The sequence below is a fragment of the Castor canadensis genome, chromosome 11 (genome assembly GCF_047511655.1).
Source record: "Castor canadensis chromosome 11, mCasCan1.hap1v2, whole genome shotgun sequence".
NCBI classification, from domain to species: domain Eukaryota; kingdom Metazoa; phylum Chordata; class Mammalia; order Rodentia; family Castoridae; genus Castor; species Castor canadensis.
In genome coordinates, this window is record NC_133396.1 from 125,544,561 (window position 1) to 125,564,921 (window position 20,361).

General features: G+C 37.4%; 1 protein-coding gene across 1 annotated transcript; it reads right to left on the bottom strand.

Annotated features, from left to right (window-relative positions):
* Window positions 1-579: 579 nt before the first annotated feature.
* LOC109676886 (zona pellucida sperm-binding protein 3 receptor-like) lies at window positions 580-18,139 on the bottom strand. Its single transcript, XM_020153096.2, has 10 exons — window positions 17,989-18,139; window positions 16,805-16,984; window positions 16,062-16,161; window positions 13,065-13,150; window positions 12,735-12,929; window positions 7,802-7,984; window positions 6,328-6,525; window positions 3,419-3,619; window positions 1,341-1,516; window positions 580-792 (listed from the first exon to the last, which is right to left on the bottom strand). The coding sequence occupies exons 1-10, from the start codon at window positions 18,137-18,139 to the stop codon at window positions 580-582; spliced, it is 1,683 nt and encodes a 560-aa protein (XP_020008685.2).
* Between the last annotated feature and the right edge of the window lie 2,222 nt (window positions 18,140-20,361).

The following is a 20,361-nucleotide window of genomic DNA, read 5'->3' on the forward strand; positions in this document are numbered from 1 at the left end:
GAACAATTTCAACAGCTTTCATTGTTCTATTTTCATACATGAATACATAGTATATCTATCATATTCGCCCCCTCCCACTGGCCCCCACCCTTGGACAGGATTCTTGTTCTCACCCTGGATTTTAGTTACAGAAGAGTGTTAACTTTGAAAGTCCACTGAAGTTTAGCTCCATTCATGTAAGTACAGGGCAGGTATATTCTGGCCATGGGAGGGGTGGAGTAAAGGCTTTCAGGTAAAGATAAAGGAAAAAAATACAGTTTGAATTTTTTGGCTCCCATTCTTTTTGGGATAGCAAGAAGGGCAGTAAAGTTAACGACAGATATTTTAGACAGTGGATTTGTGTACCGAATTTGTGTCATATGAATGTAACATACTGGCCAGGATGACAACACAGACAAACTGATCTTTGATAGATAATTATTTATTTAATGAACACAGGGAGTCAAGAAAAGTAGACCTTTGAGTCACAGTAGCTAGATAATCATACTAGCTGTATGGGGTTCTCCTAGTCCAGAAACTTCTTAACAGGAGTGATGGTACTTAAAGATGAGTAGAGTTCCTGAATGGAGATTCTGCATATTAATTTAAAGGCAAAAATGAATCCTTTTCATCATGCTTAGGGAATTTCTGGCGGATTTTTACCTGTTTATCTTTCTCTTTCTCTTTTTCTAACTGTTCGATCTCCAGAGACATTTTATACAACTCCAGGGCCCTTTTCACATCCTTTGGGCTTGAAAGACACTGCATGAGTTTTTGGCCTGCAATCACTTGTTCACATCCTTCAAGAATCTCCTAAAAGTGATTTAAAGATATACATTGGTGAGGGTGCCTTCTGAGAGGGATTACTGGCAAAAGTGAGCTGTCCTAAGACCTGAGAGATGAAAGGAGATCAGGAGAGACTTTGCCTGCTAGCAGGTGTTCACATGCAGGCCAAGCCCAGATCTGTTCCTTCAGGAACAGCGGGGCATGGCTGAGGCAGAAAAGATGCAGGGTTTCACAGGGGACCAAGCATCTCATTAAAGACAGGTGAAAGATCTCAGGTGACCAACCCAAAATGGAACAAATGCAGAGCATTCACTATAGAAAATGTAGCACTGGGGTCAACTCATCGGGGTCTAGGAAACTTTAAAATCTAAATTTGGGCTGTATCCATACAGCAGAAAAAATTACCTCACCATGCTTACCACAGTGCTCCAGAGTGGAAATTTCTAAGATTGGTAAATTATTTAGGCATCCTGACAAGATTCAGGTATCACCCTTCCTGACTAGGACAGACCTTTGGAGGAGACCACCATTTTGAGGGTTGACAGTCCAGAAATTCCCTGAATTGTGCTACTTACCCTCTCACACCTGGGTACCTCTGGGTGCCAGTTTTTGTTCTCTGTGCAAGTGATAGTTTGAGGACCAACTGTAACATAGCCAGGGTTGCAATGGATGGTGACATTTTCCATTTCAAAATACTGATTCTTCTCCACAGACAGCTTTCCATTTTTTATCTCTGGTTTTCCACACACAGCTATAATGGAAACATATTTTGAACATTTTGTGTTTTTTCAGAAAAGGGTACCAAAATAACGTTGGATGATGAAAATTATGTGAAACTTTGCTCATATTTATTTTCAGGTCCTACAAGTTGCTCTAAAACTCTATTTCACTTTAGTCATAATTTTAATAGTTCAATAACATTCATTGAGAAAGTACTACATGGAGGTCTAATTGAGAAATACTTAGTTGTCTTACCTCATTTAATTCTCATTCTAATTCTTTAAGTTAGATGCTATTATTATCAACATTTTATCTTAATTCTTTCTCTTTTTTTTTGGCAGTACTGGGGTTTGAACTCACGGCCTTATGCTTGACTTCAAGTACTTTACTACTTAAGACATGACCACAGCCCTAATACCAACATTTTGCCAACAACAAAACTGAAAGTTTTAAATAATTTTTCATTGTTACAGAGCTTTTAAGTAGTAGAACCTGTATCTCAATTGCTACTCCAGATCTTTGATCTGTGTATAATCCTAGCTCTGTATTTTTCATTGTTCTTGCCTCGTAATCTTCATGGGTCCAATGGAGACAGTAGTGTTTGTTAGCAAAATGATTAAGGGACTTGGGGACATAGACTGAGTGGTAGACACTTGCCTCGCAAGTGCAAGGCCCTGAGTTCAAAACCCTAGTACTATATAAAAAAACTAAAGGTTTTATATATATATATATGTATTTTTTTTTAAATGAGGAAGGTGCCAGGCACAACAAAGAGACAGACTCTTTCTTGACTCATCTTGTTTCTATATTTGAAGACCAAAAAGGAACTTCATCAGATCATCAAAAATGGAAATGGGAAAGTCATGGGAAAATGGTGGTCATTATGAGGTTTTAGTGAAGATTTCCAAAATTCATGACTTAGAAATCAACCCTTGAGATTCTTCTTTCTTGAATAGTAAAATGAACTCAAGGCTCTACTGAAAAGTGTACTAGAGGCACGAAGAGGTTCTCAGGTGAAAGATGGTGTCTCTAGATATTCTGGAATGGCATAAAAATAAGCTAAGGTATCAGTTGGCCCTGGAAATAGGGCCACCTGTACTTTTATGGTTCTGTATTGGGAAGTAAAATTCATTTTTTAATGTTTTTGTTAATGGCTTTTTAAGGTTTAACATTCATGGTGTAACTATTCCAAAGAAATATATAAAAGGCAAAATTAATCAGATTTTGATCACCAGAAAATATTGCTCTCAATACCTTGTATCACTATCTTCAATGAACTGTGACTGGAGCTAAAGTTATATTTACAATGAGAAGGCAAAGGTAGCCAGCAAACTGACTTGCAAAAGTTGTAGCAAATGCAAAAAAAATATATCCTTCAACGCTTTCATTCCTAGCTCCACGATAAGAAGGGTATTACTTCATTTTCCATAGTTATAAAGAATACCACAGACTGGGTAATTGCTGTGCCACCACTCCTAGCTTTTCTCCACTTTGATATTAGGGATCATGTCTTGTAACATTCTGTGTCCTTAACAACCAGTTTCTGGCTCTGAATATTGATAGTAAAGGTGACATTGTCACTTGTACGTAAGTCTAGAGTTCCCACATGGCCTTTTGTAAAATTCCTTTCAAATATTCCATTAGATGAGAATTTTAACTTAATTATTATTAAGAAAAATTATATCTTCATATTGCACATTAAACTAGGCTTTGAAGAAAAAAGCTCTGATCATTTGAATGGTTGAATCATAATATAAACCAGTTTATGATAATGTACTAAGAGACAAATGCAGAGAGTAAACTCTATAGAAGAAGAGAGAAGAATAATCCCAAACTTTCCAGGTTTTAAGAAGTTCACTCTTTTGTGGAACTCTGTGGGATCATTGGAAGGAATCTGAGAAATAATGATAACCATGTCCCTCAATATCCTTACCTGATACACATGAGGGTATTTTAGGGACCCACTTGCCATCTGCATGGCATGAACTCCTTCCATCAATAGAAAGAGGGTAATAGCCTTCATCACACATGTAGAAAACATAGTCTTCATAAGCATAGGCGCATATACCAGTGAAATCTCTCCTTTCACTTATGATTCTGATTTTCTCCAGATTTGGTGTTGGGCAGCACACCTCTGATAGATAAAAAGTAATATTGCATGTTTAATTAAATCACCAGGGAAACACACCTTTGGCTGAAACCCTCACTCTATCTTATAAAAAATGCTAACCTAACTCATAGAAGTGGAGGATAGAATTTGCTTCAGCAAACTAGCAGGATATAAAATCCATATGCAAAACTCAGTCACATTTCTGTTCATCAACAATGAAGAAAGAAAACATTTCCATTCACAATAGCCACCCAGCTGGCTCAGACCCAGATCTTTATCACTATAATCAATGTTAAGTTGCTCTCAGTTCAACATAACTTGATATAATCAAAAGATATGTTTTGTAAGCCTTGTGGTAACCACAAAGCAAAAATAAGTAATAGACACATCAAAAATGATAAGCAAGGAGTCAGCAACACACACACAATAGTAGAGAAAATCACAAAACCACAAAGAAGACTGTAAAAGAGAGATAAAGAAGGAATTAAAAAAACCTACAAAACAGTAACAAGATGACAGTAAGACCTTATTTATCAATAATTACCTTAATTGTAAATACATTAAATTCTTCAATAAAAAGAAACAAAGTAGCTGAATAGATTTAAAAAAAAAAGACCCAAATATATGCTTTTTACAAGAAACTAATCTCACCTCTAAGGACACAGATAGACTAAGTGAAGGGTTGGAAAAAGACATTCCAGTCAAATAGATCCAAAATCAAGTAGGAACAGTGCTACTTACAGCAGATAACATAGACTTTCAATAAAAAGCAATTAGAAGAGACGAGGAAGGTCACTATATAATGATAAAGGAGCCAGTCATCAACAGGAAATAACAAGTGTAAATATATGTGAACCCAAAATTGAAGAACCCAAATATATAAAGGAAATGCCAACCTAAAGGGAGCGATAGATCCAATACAGTAATAGCAGGCAGGGGACATTACCACCCCACTTTCAACAATGTACAGAGAGCTCCCACGGGAAATCAACAAAGAAACACCAGAGATAAAATGTACCCTAGACTAAATGGAACTTGCAGACATTCTCAGACATGGAACACTATCTAAAACATACCATTTGATAGGCCACAAAACGTGTCAATAAAGCTTTGAAAAACAGAAATCATACTGAGTATCTTTTCCAACCTGAATGCAATAAAACTAGAAATCATTAATAAGAAAAACTACACAAATTAGAAAAATGCATGGAAATTAAACAACATTCTGAACAACCAATGAATAGATGAGTAAATTAAGAAGGAAAAATTTTTTTGTTTTTTGTGGTACTGGGATTTTGAACTCAGGACCTACACCTTGATCCATTCCACCAGCCCTTTTCTTATGATGGGTTTTTTTGAGACAAGATTTTGTGAACTATTTGCTCAGGATGGCTTTGACCACAGTCCTCCTGATCTCTGTCTCCTGAGTAGCTAGGATTACAGGCGTGAGCCACCGACACTCAGCAAGAAAGAAAAAATTTTAAATGTAAGCTTTTTTCAATTAAAAGATTTTTAAAAGAAGGCAATTATAAAAATTGTCCAGACGAATAATAACGGAAATACAACATACTAAAACCTATGGAATACAGTAAAAGCAGTTCTAAAAGGGAAGTTTATATTCTTAAACTTCTCCATCAAAAAGGTAGAAAAATCTCTAATTCAAACCCCATTACCACCAAAAAAAAAAAAAGTAGAAAAATCTCAAATTAACAGTGTATCTTTGCATCTCAAGAAATGAGAAATCCAAGAACAAATTAAATCTAAAATTAGAAGGACATAAATAATAAAGACCAATTAAAAGCTAAAAAAAATATGGTTCGCTGAAAGAGGAGTTTGTTTCTCAAAAATGTAAACAAAATTAGCTGGACTGAAAAAAAATACTCAACTATATAAAATCAGAGACAAAACAAGAAGATATTACAGCATACATCACAGAAATCATTAGATATTATTATGAACAGCTGATAAACACAAGAAATAGATACATTTCTGGACATAAAACTTTACAAAAATTGAATCATGAAGAAATGGAAACCAGAGCAGATCAATAAAGAGCAACAAGACTAAATCTGTAATTTAAAAGTCTTCCATCAGTGGAAAGCCCAGGACCAAAGGACTTCACTGCTGGATGTTGTAGAAACACCTAAGAAGAACTGATATCATTTTTTCTCAAATTATACAAGAAGCTGAAGTGGGAGAAATTCTTCCAAATTCATCCTGTAAGGCCAGAATCACCCTGGTATCTAAACCAGACAAAGACACGACAACAATAACAAAGAAAGTTACAGACCATCTATATTAATTTGACTTATTCAGACAAAAGTAGTAACAATGATAATAGTAAATATGACATTATAGCAATATGAATATGAAGACTTACATAAATTTGAAATACACAAAACAAAACCATAAAAATTAGATAGAAATAAATCAAGCTAAAGATTTCTAAGGTGTTTCATTGCCTGGGAAGATGCAAAGAATTTAAAAAAAAAGTCTCCAGTTGAATAAATCTTCTTCAATAGCAGATAAAACAAGGCAGACAGCAATGTACAGATTGTAACATCACCATCAAAAACTAGAATTGACATACATATGACATTGAAACTGCAGCTGTGAAATATGACATTTTCAAGTGCAAATTGAGTATAAAAGCAATGACATTCTGTGCAATGGAGCAGGTCCTCAGAAATCAACATGTTCAATAGAAGAGAAGTAAGTTGATTTTTACTTACTCTCACACCCCTTCGAATGTCTCCATGTAAAATTTTCCTGACAGGTGACCGACTGAGGCTCAGTTGAAATCGCTCTATAGCCAGGCTTGCAATGATATTTCAACTCTGTCCCAACTTCAAAGGTTTCCAGATTTCTCTGCAGAAAGATGCTTTTCTCCCAGTAAGCATAGGGAATCTCAGGCAATTCACTACAACCGTCTGCTCGTGAAGAAGGTGAATGAAAATTGTTACTGGGATTGACAGAGTGGCCCATGAGACTCACACACACACACAAAGGATATCGTAGCTTCATTCAATGGAGGGAAAAGCTAATGGGGAATGCCAGGAAGAGACTTGTCAGCATCCTGCCCAACAGACTGATGGCAAGGACTAAACGCACATGGCTGTGGCACAGTGCAGGAAAGAGACAGGTGTAGGTGTTGGTCCAACTGTATGTGAGCTTAGTTCCTTCACCTCACTGCACTTGCGAATGGTCCATCTTCAAGGAAGGAATTAGGAACTCTGGGAATGGACAGCAAACATTTTGCTCCAAGACAAAACTAATTATCTTGTCTAATGGAGAATTACAATAAGAGCTATTTCTCTTGATTTTATGAAACTGTCACCAGAATTTCAAGTTCAAATGTTATGACACTGTCACCAGAATTTCAAGTCCATATCAAGTCCCATATAACTTTTGCAGGTGAGTCTTAGTCTTGTATTTGTTTCTACTCAGCCATATGCTAACAGCTAATGTGGAAGGAAAAGGGGATAGAAATCACTCAAGTTATATATTAATCGAATTGCATCACTGTATATGACACTAAGTTCTTGTCATGGCATCAGGGAATAGATAAGTCACAACATAGTGGTGGCAATCTACCACTGATCATTAGAACTTACCCTAATTACTCAACATCACAGTTTTCTCAAATCTGCAATGAGATGAAAATGATAGCTATCTCCTTAGGACTGAAGTGAATATTAAATGAGTTAACACAAAACACTTAGAACAGTGTTTGGCAGACAGAGAGTGCTTAATAAACATTAGCAGTAGATGTTATTAATGTTTTGAGTGACCTCTATATATTTACAATGTCAAGTTCTCAATGCAAATGTTAGCCCATAGAATACCACTGTGCTAATTAGAGATGGGAAATGTCTGAGAGAAATTTTACTGCAAGAAATATTCACAACTTAGTGATTTTGTTAGAATGAGGAACTGTACTATCACCTACTAAAAAAGCTTTGTAATAAATATGTAATCTACAATATCATCAAAATCACTGGTGTGTCAACTATTATAAGTTCCCATAAGTAATGCTAAGAGATTGCTAAGAAGAAAATCTTCCTTCTAACAAGACAACTGGGGGAAAGTATAAACTTTACATATTTTTATTGGGATTGAAGTGGACTTGTGCCTATAAGAATGCCTCTTATATTCTGGATAATGTTAGGTGATAAATCTTACAGTGCCTTCACAGTCCATACTCACTGAGTTGGCAGGTGGGAACAGAAGGAAACCATTCTTTATTCATTTCACAGTGGATTAAACTGCTGCCTCTGAGGATATAACCTTTCTTGCAGCTAATCTGAATGGAGTCTTTGTAAGTGTAGAAGGGTCTAAATCCAGAGACAATGATTCCCTTTGGAATCTGTGGCTGAAGACAGACAGTTTCTAAAGAAACAAGGACAAGACATCTGGGTTATAAAAAGAGAAATGGCAATAAAGATGTGACTGCAAAATTTGGTATGGCTCCAAGGAAGGTATGATACAGGTGTATGCCAACTAGATACAAAGAAAAGCATCTAGAAGCTTGATAATTTTTTCTGTACCTAGGAACCCCAAGAAACTTAGGAGTAGTTGGTCACTGTGGATAGACCACCTTTCTCATCAGCAAAAACTAGTCAACACCCAAACCATGAAGTCTGAAACTCAAAGTCCCCTATGGCTGTGTGCCAATGGCCCAGAGTAATGACAAGGTGGTCATAAAGAGGTAGCTAGAGCAGCAAAGGTTGTTCACCCAACAGAGAACAAACACAGCCTCAATTCTCATTCCCTGCCTAACCAGTCACCCAGTCCGTAGGTCTTGCCACCTGAGTTCCTCTTCACTACTCTCCAGCCCACTGCCACAGCTACAGTTGAGGCCTCATTCACATCTTGGCTGAATGTTGGCCACAGCTGCCTAGTTTTTGTCCCTTTAATGCATCCCCTTCACTTCTTGGCTGGATGGTAACAGCAGGTACCTATAAGTTATATTTTGTCCTACTTCCAATTGCTGTCCTTCAATGCCTCCCCTTCACTTTCATTATGGTTCCTAAGTGTGACATTTTCAGGCCCTTCACTAACTGGCCTATGTCACCTTTCCAGCGTCAGATCATGTCTTATCCACACCTATGGTCCTGACTCTAGGCATCTTGAGCTCTGTTCACTATCATGCTCTCTCACTCCAGTGTTGGTTGTGCCCTGTACTGAGTTAAAACGGTAAATGACATTGTGTTTTTAAGGCACTGTAACTGTGGAAATGAAGATGCCTTAGAACATCTCGAGAACATGTTGAGTCACCAACATAGCATCTCTTCTACCTTCTGACGAAGATACTTTCTTTGGTTGTCCTTGGCTCTTATCCTCCTGAGGTTGGTATGGTTCTGTTTGCTTCATAGGCAGTGTTAGTGTCCAGTCACATTTCTTCCTCTTACATTAGGTACAAACATGAGACTAGTTCTGACCAAAAGGCTGCAATGACATATGCCATCTCAGATCAAAGGCTCTAAAAGCCAGGAATTGACACTCCTTGCTCTGAACAAATAGTGGAGGTTATAACAGAGAGGTATTTGACAATCTAAACAATCCTACTGACCATGTGCTCTGGGGACTTTCCTGAACTAGCAGTGCACTGGAAGGAGATTGAAAAAACTTCCTATAAAAAACACAGGAGAGGGGTGTGAGGGTGAGGGCAGGGGGGAGAAATGACCCAAACAATGTAGGCACATGTGAATAAATGAATAAAAAAAAACACAGGAGATTTTTCAGTGGACTCTATCACACTATAACTTAATAAATTCTGATTAAAATAGTATGTAATATAGTTAATTGAACAAAAAAATTACTTCACGGTTACAATAAATATAATTAGTTTGTCTTCAGTCATTCCATTTCCCCAATAAAGACACCTTCCATTTCCTTTTCTTTTCTTTTAAAAACATTGCTATTAGCTTATAATAGTAGTTCAGAGAATTTTATTGTGACATTTCTCTATATGAGTACAAAGTACCCAGTTTGGTTTATCCCTTCCATTTTCTTCCTTGTCTCTCTCCCCTTCTTAAAATGACATCAACAAGATTCAGTGCTGTGTATTCATACATGTAAGTCCTACCCTTAACATGACCCATTTTACATTTCTGCCCTTTATTGTTTGTCTGTTCATTGTTCAGTGGGGTTTTGCCTTGGTATTTTACCTGTAAATATATTTTACTTTAATCAGTCTAGACCCCTTTAGTACTCTTCTTTCCCTTCTCCCCCTACCTGTATTGTTCAACACTTTTTAGTGTGTTTTATTATTTCTTGTTCCTACACAGATGCAATATATCTCAGTATTATTCACTTTCATTCTCTTCTTCTTTCCCTCCTCTTTAGTCTCCTCCAACAGTCCCACTATCGGAAACATGTTCCATACACACACACACATACACACGATAATGTTTGTATCATCCACATATGAGAGAAAACCCATGAACTTTAGTCTTTCTGAACCTGGCTTACTTCACTTAACATGATGTTCTCCAGTTCCATCCATTTATCTGTGAACAACAAAATTTCATTCTTGTTTATGGCTGAATATTATTCCATTATATATAGTACAAATATCCATCAATGGAGTAATGGTTAATGGATTGATTCAGTGGTAAGATATCTGGGCTGTCTCTGTAGTTTGGCTATTGTGAATAATGATGCAATAAACATGGGTGTACAAATGTCTTTATTGTACCCTGACTTACATTCCTTCAGAAATATACCCAGAAGTAGCATTCCTGGATCACATGGTAATTCTATTTTTTAGTTTTTTGAGGAACCTCCATACTGCTTTCCATAGTGGTTGTACTAATTTGCATTCCCACCAGCAGTGTATGAGGGTTCCTTTTTCCCTGCATCCTCACCAACATCTGTTGTTGTTTGTGTTCTTGATGGCAACATTCTAACAGGAGTAATGTGGAATCTTAATGTGGTTTGATTTGCATTTCCTTTATGGCCGGGGATGGTGAGCATTTCTTCATGTGTTTTTTGGCCATTTGGACTTCTTCCTATAAGTTTCATTCAGTTCACTTACCCATTTCCTTGTTGGGTCATTGATTCTGTGGGAGTTAAGATTTTTGAGCTCCCTATAAATTCTGGTTATTAATCTCTTGTCAGATATACAGCCAGCAAAGATTTTCTTCCATTCTGTGGGCTGCCTCTTCAGTCTGGGGACCATTTCTTTTGCTGTGCAGAAGCATTTTAGTTTCATGTAGTCCTATTTGCCAATCCTCTCTCTTAATTGCTGAGCTGTTGGAGTTCTATTTAAGAGGTTATTACCTATGCCTGCATGTTCCAGTGTTTTTCCCATCCTTTCCTGTAGTAGTTTCAAAGTTTCAGGCTTCACAGTAAGGTCTTTGATGCACTTTGAATTGATATTAGTACAGAGTGAAAGACAGGGATCTAGTTTCAGTCTTCCACATGTAGATACATAGTTTTCCCAGCATCATTTGTTGAAAAGGCTGCCCTTTCTCCATCATATTTTTTGAGCTCCTTTGTGAAAAATCACATGGCTATAGTTATGTGGATTTGTGTCTGGGTCTTCTATTCTGTTTCATTGGATTTTGTGTCTGTTTTTGTGCCAGTACCATTCTGTTTCTATTGCTGTGTATCTGTAGTATAGTTTGAAGTCAGCTATTATGATATCTCTAGCATTGCTCTTTTTGCCAGTATTGCCTTGGCTATTTGAGGTCTGTACTGCTTCCATATGGATTTAAGGTTGATTATTCAACCTCTGAGGAACATCATTGAAATTTTGATGGGGATTGCATTGAACATATAGACTGGTTTTAGTAGTATAACCATTTTCATTATATTAATTCTGCTGATCCATGAGCATTGGAGGTCTTTCCATCTTCTGATGTCTTCTTCAATTTCTTTCTTCAGTGATTTATAGTTTTCATTGTAGAGGTCTTTCTAGGTAATTTGCTTCCTAGGTAATTTTCTTGATGCTACTGTAAATGTGATTGTTTTCTTGAATTCTTTCTCAGTCTGCTCATTGTTGGTATATAGAAAAGCTACCAATTTCTGTAAATTAATTTTGTATGCTGCTACTTTGCTAAAGGTGTTTATGATGTCTAGAAGGGTTTTTTGGTGGAATTTTTACAGTCTTTTAGATATAAGATCATATTATCTACAAATAAGGATAATTTGACTTCTTCCTTCTCTATTTGACTTCCTTTTATTTCTTCCTCCTGTCTTATTGCCATGGCTTAGAATTCCCAAGCTATGCTAAGTAAGAGTGGGGAGATAGATATCCTGGTCTCATTCCTGACTTTAGAAGAGATGGTTTCAGTTCTTCCCAATTTAGTATGATGTTGGCTATAGGTTTGTCATATGTAGTCTTTATTGTGTGCAGGTACATTCCTTCTATTCCTAGCTTTACCAGAGCTAGGATGTTGAAAAAAATGTCTTTTTTTTTAAAACAAAATCGAGACTGGGAGGGCAGAACAAGTCCTGTGTCTGGGGGGGTACTAATGGTGGGGGGAAGGATGTGAGGAAAGGGTGTAGGAGGGGAATATGGTGCAAATAATGTGTACACATGTGTGTAAATGAAAAAAGAGACCTGCTGAAACTATTCCAGCAATGGGGAAAGTGGGGTATAAAGGAGAATGGTGGAGAGGGTGAATTCAACTATGGTATATTTGATACTGTGAGAACTTTTATAAATACCACAATGTACCCCCAGCACAACAATAAAACAAATAAGGAAAAGAAAGGCTGTTGAATTTTTTCTGAGGCTTTTTCTGCATCTATTGAAATGATCGTGTGATTTTTGTCCTTGTTTCTGTTTATATGCTGTATTACATTTATTGATTTGAGTATGTTGAGCCATCCCTGTATCTCTGGAATAAAACTGACTTGACCATGGTGGTATGGAGCAGGTTTCTGGAGGTGCCCATGTGCCTGGGGAGGATTTGTGCTTTAAAAGGCCTGTTTGAAGGTTGGTCAAAACTCTTATTTAGCAAATTAACCAGACCAACTACGCTTGCTGTCACAAATCTAAGGTTATCTTTCAGATTTGTGGGGGCTTGGTGAGGTATAGGTTATCAGCAATCCACCATCTTGACCATCCCTCCTTTTTCTTTTAAACAAAAGAGAAAAATTCAAAGCAGAACTCGTCACTGTGACTTACTTTTGCAGGCAGGAGGGCTCGAACTCCAGACACCTATTGTTTTATTCACCACCATGCAGGAAATGGTGGCGTTGCCTACGAGCGTGAAGGGAGGATCACAGCTGTAGGTGACTGAAGAGCCATACGTGTATAGGTCTTCATCTCCGCCACGGTGTTTCCCGTTGCTGATGACCGGAGGGGACTCACACTTGATTACTGAGGTGAGTGAGCAAAGAAAAAGGAATGATCAGGGAGGCCAGAACTGTGAATTTAAAGTTTCTGATGGACACAAGTGATATTATCTAATATGGCTTAGGTGGATAATCATATCAGAAATAAATCTTTACTTACTTACACATTCTGGGAGAGGATCACTCCAGCCAACTCCTTTACCTTGTACCTCACACTTACTTGTTGTTGGGCCAATTAGGAGATATCTGAAAGATAGGTCAAACATCTTACTGGAATTTACCTTTTTCTAAACAGTAATTACCCCATGAGGTTCTGGACAAGTGTGATTTTTATTCAATATTTTAAAAATTAAAAAAAAGATCTTTTGATTACTAATTCCAATTGGGGCCAACTTGCAGTTTAATTTTATAGAATTAGGAAAATAACCCTTTTGCCCATTTAAAAAAACTTCTCTTATGCATTTAAATGACATCATTAAGTCTTTTCTACCTATCAGGTAATATTCATTCATAATCAAGGAAAGTACATCCAAATCTTTCTCCCAAAATGTGCCACAAAAATCTTATGCTCTTTTTCTAGCAAGCTACAAATCAACCATGCACAGCATACAAGTGCTCATTGAGCTTGGCATGTGATTTCCTTAGAATAAATGATCGAGGCACTTTACTGATGTGAACTATTTTACTTTGATATTTGATTTGAATCTCCCTTCTGACTTCTGGAGCTTGGCTAACTCTCATAAACCATACCCTTCCTGATTATCAACTCATTGTTCTTACTGTTGGTAAGTCCTAGTCTCCCTGAGCTTACACTAGGCCATGTGAGTGCACAGTGAGAAGACAACCATCAGCAGGGAAGGAAGAGCCTCACCACCAGTACTGAACCTGGTCAGACCGTGATTTGGGATTTTGAGATTACAGAAGTGTGAGGAATAAATTTCTGTTGTTTAAGCCCCCCAGCCAGTTGTGTTTTGTTATGGCAGTCTGAGAAGACTAATATATACATGATATTGTTAAATCTAAAAAGAGAAACATACCACCCTCTTGATAGATAGATATTAAACGGTTTTTGAAAAAAATTCGCAATCACTTTTGTCAAAATAAATTAAAGCAGAGACATACTTCTACCAAAATTATGTGGAATTATTATAGAAACATGTCTACTAAAGACAACAAATTTTTAAAAATGACCAGTATAACTATTTTATTTGAGAAAATTTCTGGAATAACTTGATGAGAAAAAGGAATTAGAAATACAAAAATAGAAAAGCAAAAACTAACAGGATCACTTTCAGATTGCATAATTATATACCTGGAAATCCCAAGACATTTTCTTTTGTTTGTAATGAGAATGTTTTTTCTTTGTTATCTCTTGCCCATCTCTCTTCCTCACCTAATGTTTTCCTTTTACCTTACTTATCATTTCTTTTTCTGGTGGTACTGGAGTTTGAACTCAGACTCTCACCCTTGTTGGGCAGGTGCTCTACCACTTGAGCCATGCCCCCAGCGCTCATTGATTTAGTTAATTTTAAGATAGGGTATTGCATTTATGCTCTGGCTGGCCCGGACTACAGGCTTTCTATTTATGCTTTCTGCATAGCTAAGATGACAGGCATGTGCCAGCATTATTTTATTGGTTGAGATGGATGTCAGGCAAACTGTCTGCATTGAACTGCAATCCTCTTCATCTCTGCCTTCTGAGTAGCTAGGATTATAGGCATGCACCACCACGCCCAGCCTCATCTTTTTTTTTATTCAGACTTACTTCTTTCTGTCTTCCCTACTCTTGCATACACATTCACAAATGAGTGGATGTAAAACTGGTGAACTAGATTGTATCAATGTCTGTTTTCTGGTTGTGATACTGAACTATAATTATATGAGATGCTACTGTTGGGAGGAAGTGGTGGAAATGGTGTATGAAATCTCTCTGCATTATTTCTCTGATTGCATGTGAATGTACACTTATCTCAAAAGAAAAAGTTAAAAAATAGAGGGTTTAGTTTCTTTTCTTCATAGGCAAAAATTCAAATTTGACAAAATGTTCAGTCATAGAGGTGGATTTAGAAGGGAGCTTGCCTTTAAAATAGACATTGTTTACATTATAAAAATTTAAATAGTCTATGAAGACAGTTTATCAAAGTTTCAATGTGTCTTTTCTCTGGTCCAACAATTGTATTTCTGGAAATTTATCCTAGAGCAATATACATGCCAGAGCACATACAGAATTGTATGTTGTAACACAAGACTGGAATCACACAAAGGTCAGTCCGTAGAGATCATTAAATAAATTATGATAAATTATGGTTCATTTATTGAAAACTATTACTGTTACAGTTTGGGACTGGAGTGTCCCCCAAGTCCCCAGATGGTGGCTCTATTGGAAAGTGGTGGAAAATGTACGGGCTGGGAACTAGTTGGAGAAAGTAGATCATTGAGGGAATGCCCTTGAAGAGGATGCTTGGAACCCAGACCCTTCCTCATGCTCTTTCTGTTTTCTCACCACCATGATCTGAGTAGCTTTGCTCCACCACATTCACCCCGCGCCATGATGTTCTGCCTCACTAGAAGCTCGGGGTGATGACGTCAAGCCATCGTGAACTGAAACCTCTCAAATCATGAGCCAAAATAATTCTTTCCTACACTTAAATTGTTGATCTCAGGTATTTTGTCATAACAATGGAAGACTAACTTAACATAATATCCATAATCTCTCTCTTACTCGCTCTCTTGCTGTCTCTCACATGTGTGGGGATTTAAGATAAGAATGTGAGAGAACACAGACAACACTCACTCCAGAGCAATACTGTGAAAAGAAAAAAAGTAAAAGCAAAATTCAAAACGTACGCAGTTAGATATATTCTGTACAAAAAGGGAGGTATAATATTGGTATTCAGTTGTATTTACATAAGTAAAATATAATTACTCTGATAATTTAATTTACATAAGTAAATGTTAATAGTACATACAAGAAATTAAGCTAAGTCATTTCCTATCAGAAGGCAAAGAAGAATGTGATGAAGGAGACTGATTGGAAGTGAGAATTCTTGATGTGCACAATAACACACAATATGTACTCTTAAACACATGAATGTACCAACTACTTATAAAAATTCCTTGAAAGAAAATTATTGCTTCTGGCTTGCTTTATATTTACCCCTTTGCACAGGTGAATTCTACAGCCGAACCAACAATAAGATCAGTCAGTATTTCTATTTTCCCATTTGTTAACTCTCCTGGATGTTTGCATTGTTTCTCTAGGAGGAAAACAAATGATTAGTGATTCCAAATACTCATAAGATATATCATTAGGGGAAAAAGTCTGCTTAATCAACCTTAACTTTTTTTTCCAGATAGATTCAAAGGTATTTTTCAATGCTTATTTTTGTTTTGTTTTGTTACTATGTAACCCAGGCTGGCCTTGAACTCATAATTCTCCTGCCTCAGCCTCCTAAGTGCTGGGATCCAGTAAATGTGTAAGCAGTCCTGCAGCTGTGCCACCACACATTGCTTAATGCTTACTTTTGAATTTTATTATGAGGAAAAAGAAAAGTAAACATATAATCCATTCTTCTGATAAATTTTAAGGAGAGAAAAAAACCTGTGCTTAATTTCATTTGTTTAATGAAACCACTATGAAAATAAAGAATGTGACATATATATTGATCATTTGTACAAATAAATATATGTTCCTAAAAGTGTACACAGAGAAACAAAGGAAAATAGATCCTATATACTTAGTATTAGAAAAAATGTCTTATGGTGTATTCTCAACTGACTTCTTCTAAGTAGCACAGGTGATATTAACTTTTTAAATTTTGCTCAAAGATGTCATATGAATTAAGGAATTTGAAAACCTTCTGGAAAAAAGTACAGGTAAGAATAAATGCTGATACTTACTGGTACAAAACACATTGTAGGTCCATTCATCATTAATATCACAAGTAAGGTGACTTGAATTGACCTTCCTGTAGCCATGATGGCAAGTGTATTTCAGAATAGTTCCAGGTTTGAAGGTTGTCTCATACAAGATGTTGATTGGAGAAGCAAACAGTAAAGTGGGTGGAGGACCACAATCACCTGAACATCAAAAATGATAAGGAGCACCAAAAGTTATATATTGGACACAGCGTCTCAATGTCTGAGTAGCAAGGTTTTCAGAGTAGGAATCATGCTGTTATCTTTCACCAGATAACACAGTGACCACAGTGAGTGATCAGTAATGCAAACTCTCTGAATATGATAATAATTATCACGAAAGGCAAGTCCCTCCTTCTCTGAATAAGTGATGTTTTGTCAAAAAATGAATGAGTAGACAATTCTCTCATCTGTGGGCAGTTCCTCTCAGATTGCCCATATCTGAGTACTCAGAATACAGATCTATGCCGTGCCATGTAACACTGCTCTTGTTTTAGTAAGAGCTTACATTTTATTAATAATAACATTATGTGGTTCTTTTTTTTTTGGTGGGACTGGGATTTGAACTCAGGACTTCATGCTTGCAAAACAGGCACTCTACTGCTTGAGCCACACCTCCAGTCCAAAAATAACATCATGTAGGATCAGTTGCCTCAGGAGTTGGGGATGAAAAGAGGCCATTTCATTTATGTTCTTCAGGCATTTGTGTTTTGATTGGGTTGCTTACTCAAAAATGCTTTTCAAATCATCACAATATGGGAACCACATTAAACTCTTAGAAAATAAAATCTTAATTGTATTTCACAAGCAAGAATTAAATAAAGTACTAAGCTCCCTTCTTCATGACCCAGCAGAATTGTCACTTCACCCTTTATTCTAAATAGTTACACAAACAGTGAGAGTTCTTCCTGGTCAGGCTGGCAGATATTATGTATATGTTCCAAGCTATGACTGCTTTGGTTAGATTGTTTGTAGGTTCCTGGAGGGAAAATTCTACAAGGGTGTACAAAGAGTATCTATGAAATAGCCTTTTTAATGGGATTATAGCAAATTTTCCTAAATTCTAAATTACCAAAGATATCTTACAATGTGAAAGGTGGTTATCTCTTTGCTCTCCCTTAAAGTAGGATAGGTAGTGACAGCTGGCCTGCCTCCCCATTACTCACCAACAACAGGAGACATCAGAACAGCAACCAAGATCATTTGGAACAGAGTTGGGACAGAGGCTTTCCATAGCCTAGCCCAGGTTGCCATCCTCCCATTTCTGTGGAGGGTGGAGCTCGCAGAGAATGCAAATGCAACTCTTGAGGTACACATGATCTGATGCTTCTTCAATATTTTTCTGCTAAAAGAACTAAAAGTGAAACCAGTCATTTAACTCCCACCTGTGAGAAAATACTAGGAGAAATCACACAAGAAACACCTTCAAAAATATTACAATCAAGTATGTAAGAAAAGACATTAAATACAAATATTTGTAACAAATGACAGCTCATATTATTAAGATGTGCCACAAGAGCACACTCAGGAGACCATTTAATTCCAGATGGAGAGATGGGAGTGGACTTTCCAGAGGTGGTTCATCTATGGTAGAAATTGCTGTGAAATTTGGAGTGTTAGATGCAGGACATTTTTCTGGAAAAAGTGAAAATCAGGTAAAGACACAGCAATGAGAAGGTAAAGTTATTACTAGGAAGCAGTAGTCAGAACTTCACATTGTTCAGAAGTTAAGGAATGCTGATGGGGGTTGATAGTTAAACACCCATGCACAGGAAATCAATGTGAGTCAATGCCCTGTATAGCTATCCTTATCTCAACCAGCAAAACCCCTTGTTCCTTCCTATTATTGCTTATACTCTCTCTACAACAAAATTAGAGATAAGGGCAAAATAGTTTCTGCTGGGTATTGAAGGGGGGAGCGGGAGGGGGTGGAGTGGGTGGTAAGGGAGGGGGTGGGGGCAGGGGGGAGAAATAAACCAAGCCTTGTATGCACATATGAATAATAAAAGAAAAATGAAAAAAAAAAAAAGTGCCTTTGATTAGCCAGTTATGTTGGTACACACCTGTAAGACCAACTACTCAAGAGGCAGAAGCAGAAGGAGCACAAGAGGCAATGTATGGGAGACCCTGTCCAACAAACAAAATACAGCCAGGCACCAGTGGCTCACGCCTGTAATCATAGCTACTCAGGAGGCAGAGATCAGGAGGATTGCCAGTCCAGGCAAATAGTTCCATGAGTCCCTATTTCGAAAAAACCCAACACAGAAAAGGGCTGATGGAGTGGCTCAAAGTGAAGACCCTGAGTTCAAACTCTAGTACCACAAAAAAAAAAAAAAAACCAGAAAACCAGGCTGAGGGATGTGGCTCAAGTGTACAGCACATTCCTAGCATGTAAGAAGCTCTAAATTCAATCCCCAGTACAGAAGAAGGAGGAGGAGGAGGAAGGGGGGAGAGGGCTGTGAGAGAGGGAGGGGGATGGGGAGGATGGGAGAGGAGAGGGTGAGAAGAAGGAGGAGGAGAAGGAGGAGGAGAAGAAAAGGGGGTTATTTGATTTGGGTTTTCAGGGTCAAGAATAGGAGGATGAATTTAGGAAATGGAGAGCCACTTTTGTTTCTGTTTGTTTGAGTGACAGATTACTGTGCTTTTGGAAGATCTCTGTGGCAGATGTGTACAAGGAAGATTGAAGGAGGAAGAGAGAGTGACTATTGTAATTGGCAGGTGAGTCACTGAGATGATCTAAATAAGGAAATGATAAAAGAGGAATGGAGTTGGAGATGTCATCCATCTATCTACCCACCTATTTATCTCCCTACTGACCTACCTACCTGTCTGCCCATCGTTCTGTCTTTGTAAATTCTTATGACAAGTGGCAACAAAAGTAACAATATATTATGCCAATTCTGAATTTTCAAAGAATGGTTTAGTCACCAAAAAAGAAATCCCTTTCTTTTAAAAGGAAATAGTACTTTTACTTTTGTCTTTTTTGTTCTATTCACTCATTATTCAGAGACTTCTTCAAAGCAAGGTCTCTATAACATCATTCTTACTCCTTCTATGGGAAAATCTCTACTATCCTAACATAACTTACGAGGTAGTCCTTATATATATGAAAGTAACTCCTAATGAAATATAAGATTTCACCTTTTACTCTAGAACCTTGAGTAGATTCAGATGGTCTGTCCTATTCATTGCCTGTTTTCTTTTTTTTTTGGCAGTACTGGGGTTTGAACTCAGGGCCTGTACTTGCTAGGCAGGCCCTCTACAAGCTTAGATATGCCCCAGTCCAATGTGATAACTGGTTCCCTTCATCTTTTTTTTTTTTTTTTTGTGGCAGTTCTGGAGATTGAACCAAAGGCCTTGTGAATGCTAGGCAAACACTTAACTACTGAGCTATACCCCAGCCTATCTGTCCTATTCATATGGGTTGTCCGCACGGGTCCAGTCTGCTCACTATTCCTCACAAAGCTGTCACTGCCCATCTTGTGTGGCATGCAGGAAGAAAGCTTAAGGTCCCTCATTCTACATGTAGGGGCTTAACC

What these genes read in the sequence shown, in the direction of transcription:
- LOC109676886 (XM_020153096.2), bottom strand. Translation starts at nt 18,139, where the DNA reads ATGTGTACCTCAAGAGTTGCATTTGCATTCTCTGCGAGCTCCACCCTC. An exon ending in TCTGATGTCTCCTGTTGTTG is followed by an intron (nt 16,985 to 17,988) that starts GTGAGTAATGGG and finishes TTTGATGTTCAG; the next exon opens with GTGATTGTGGTCCTCCACCC. An exon ending in AATACCCTCATGTGTATCAG is followed by an intron (nt 1,517 to 3,418) that starts GTAAGGATATTG and finishes TTTCCATTATAG; the next exon opens with CTGTGTGTGGAAAACCAGAG.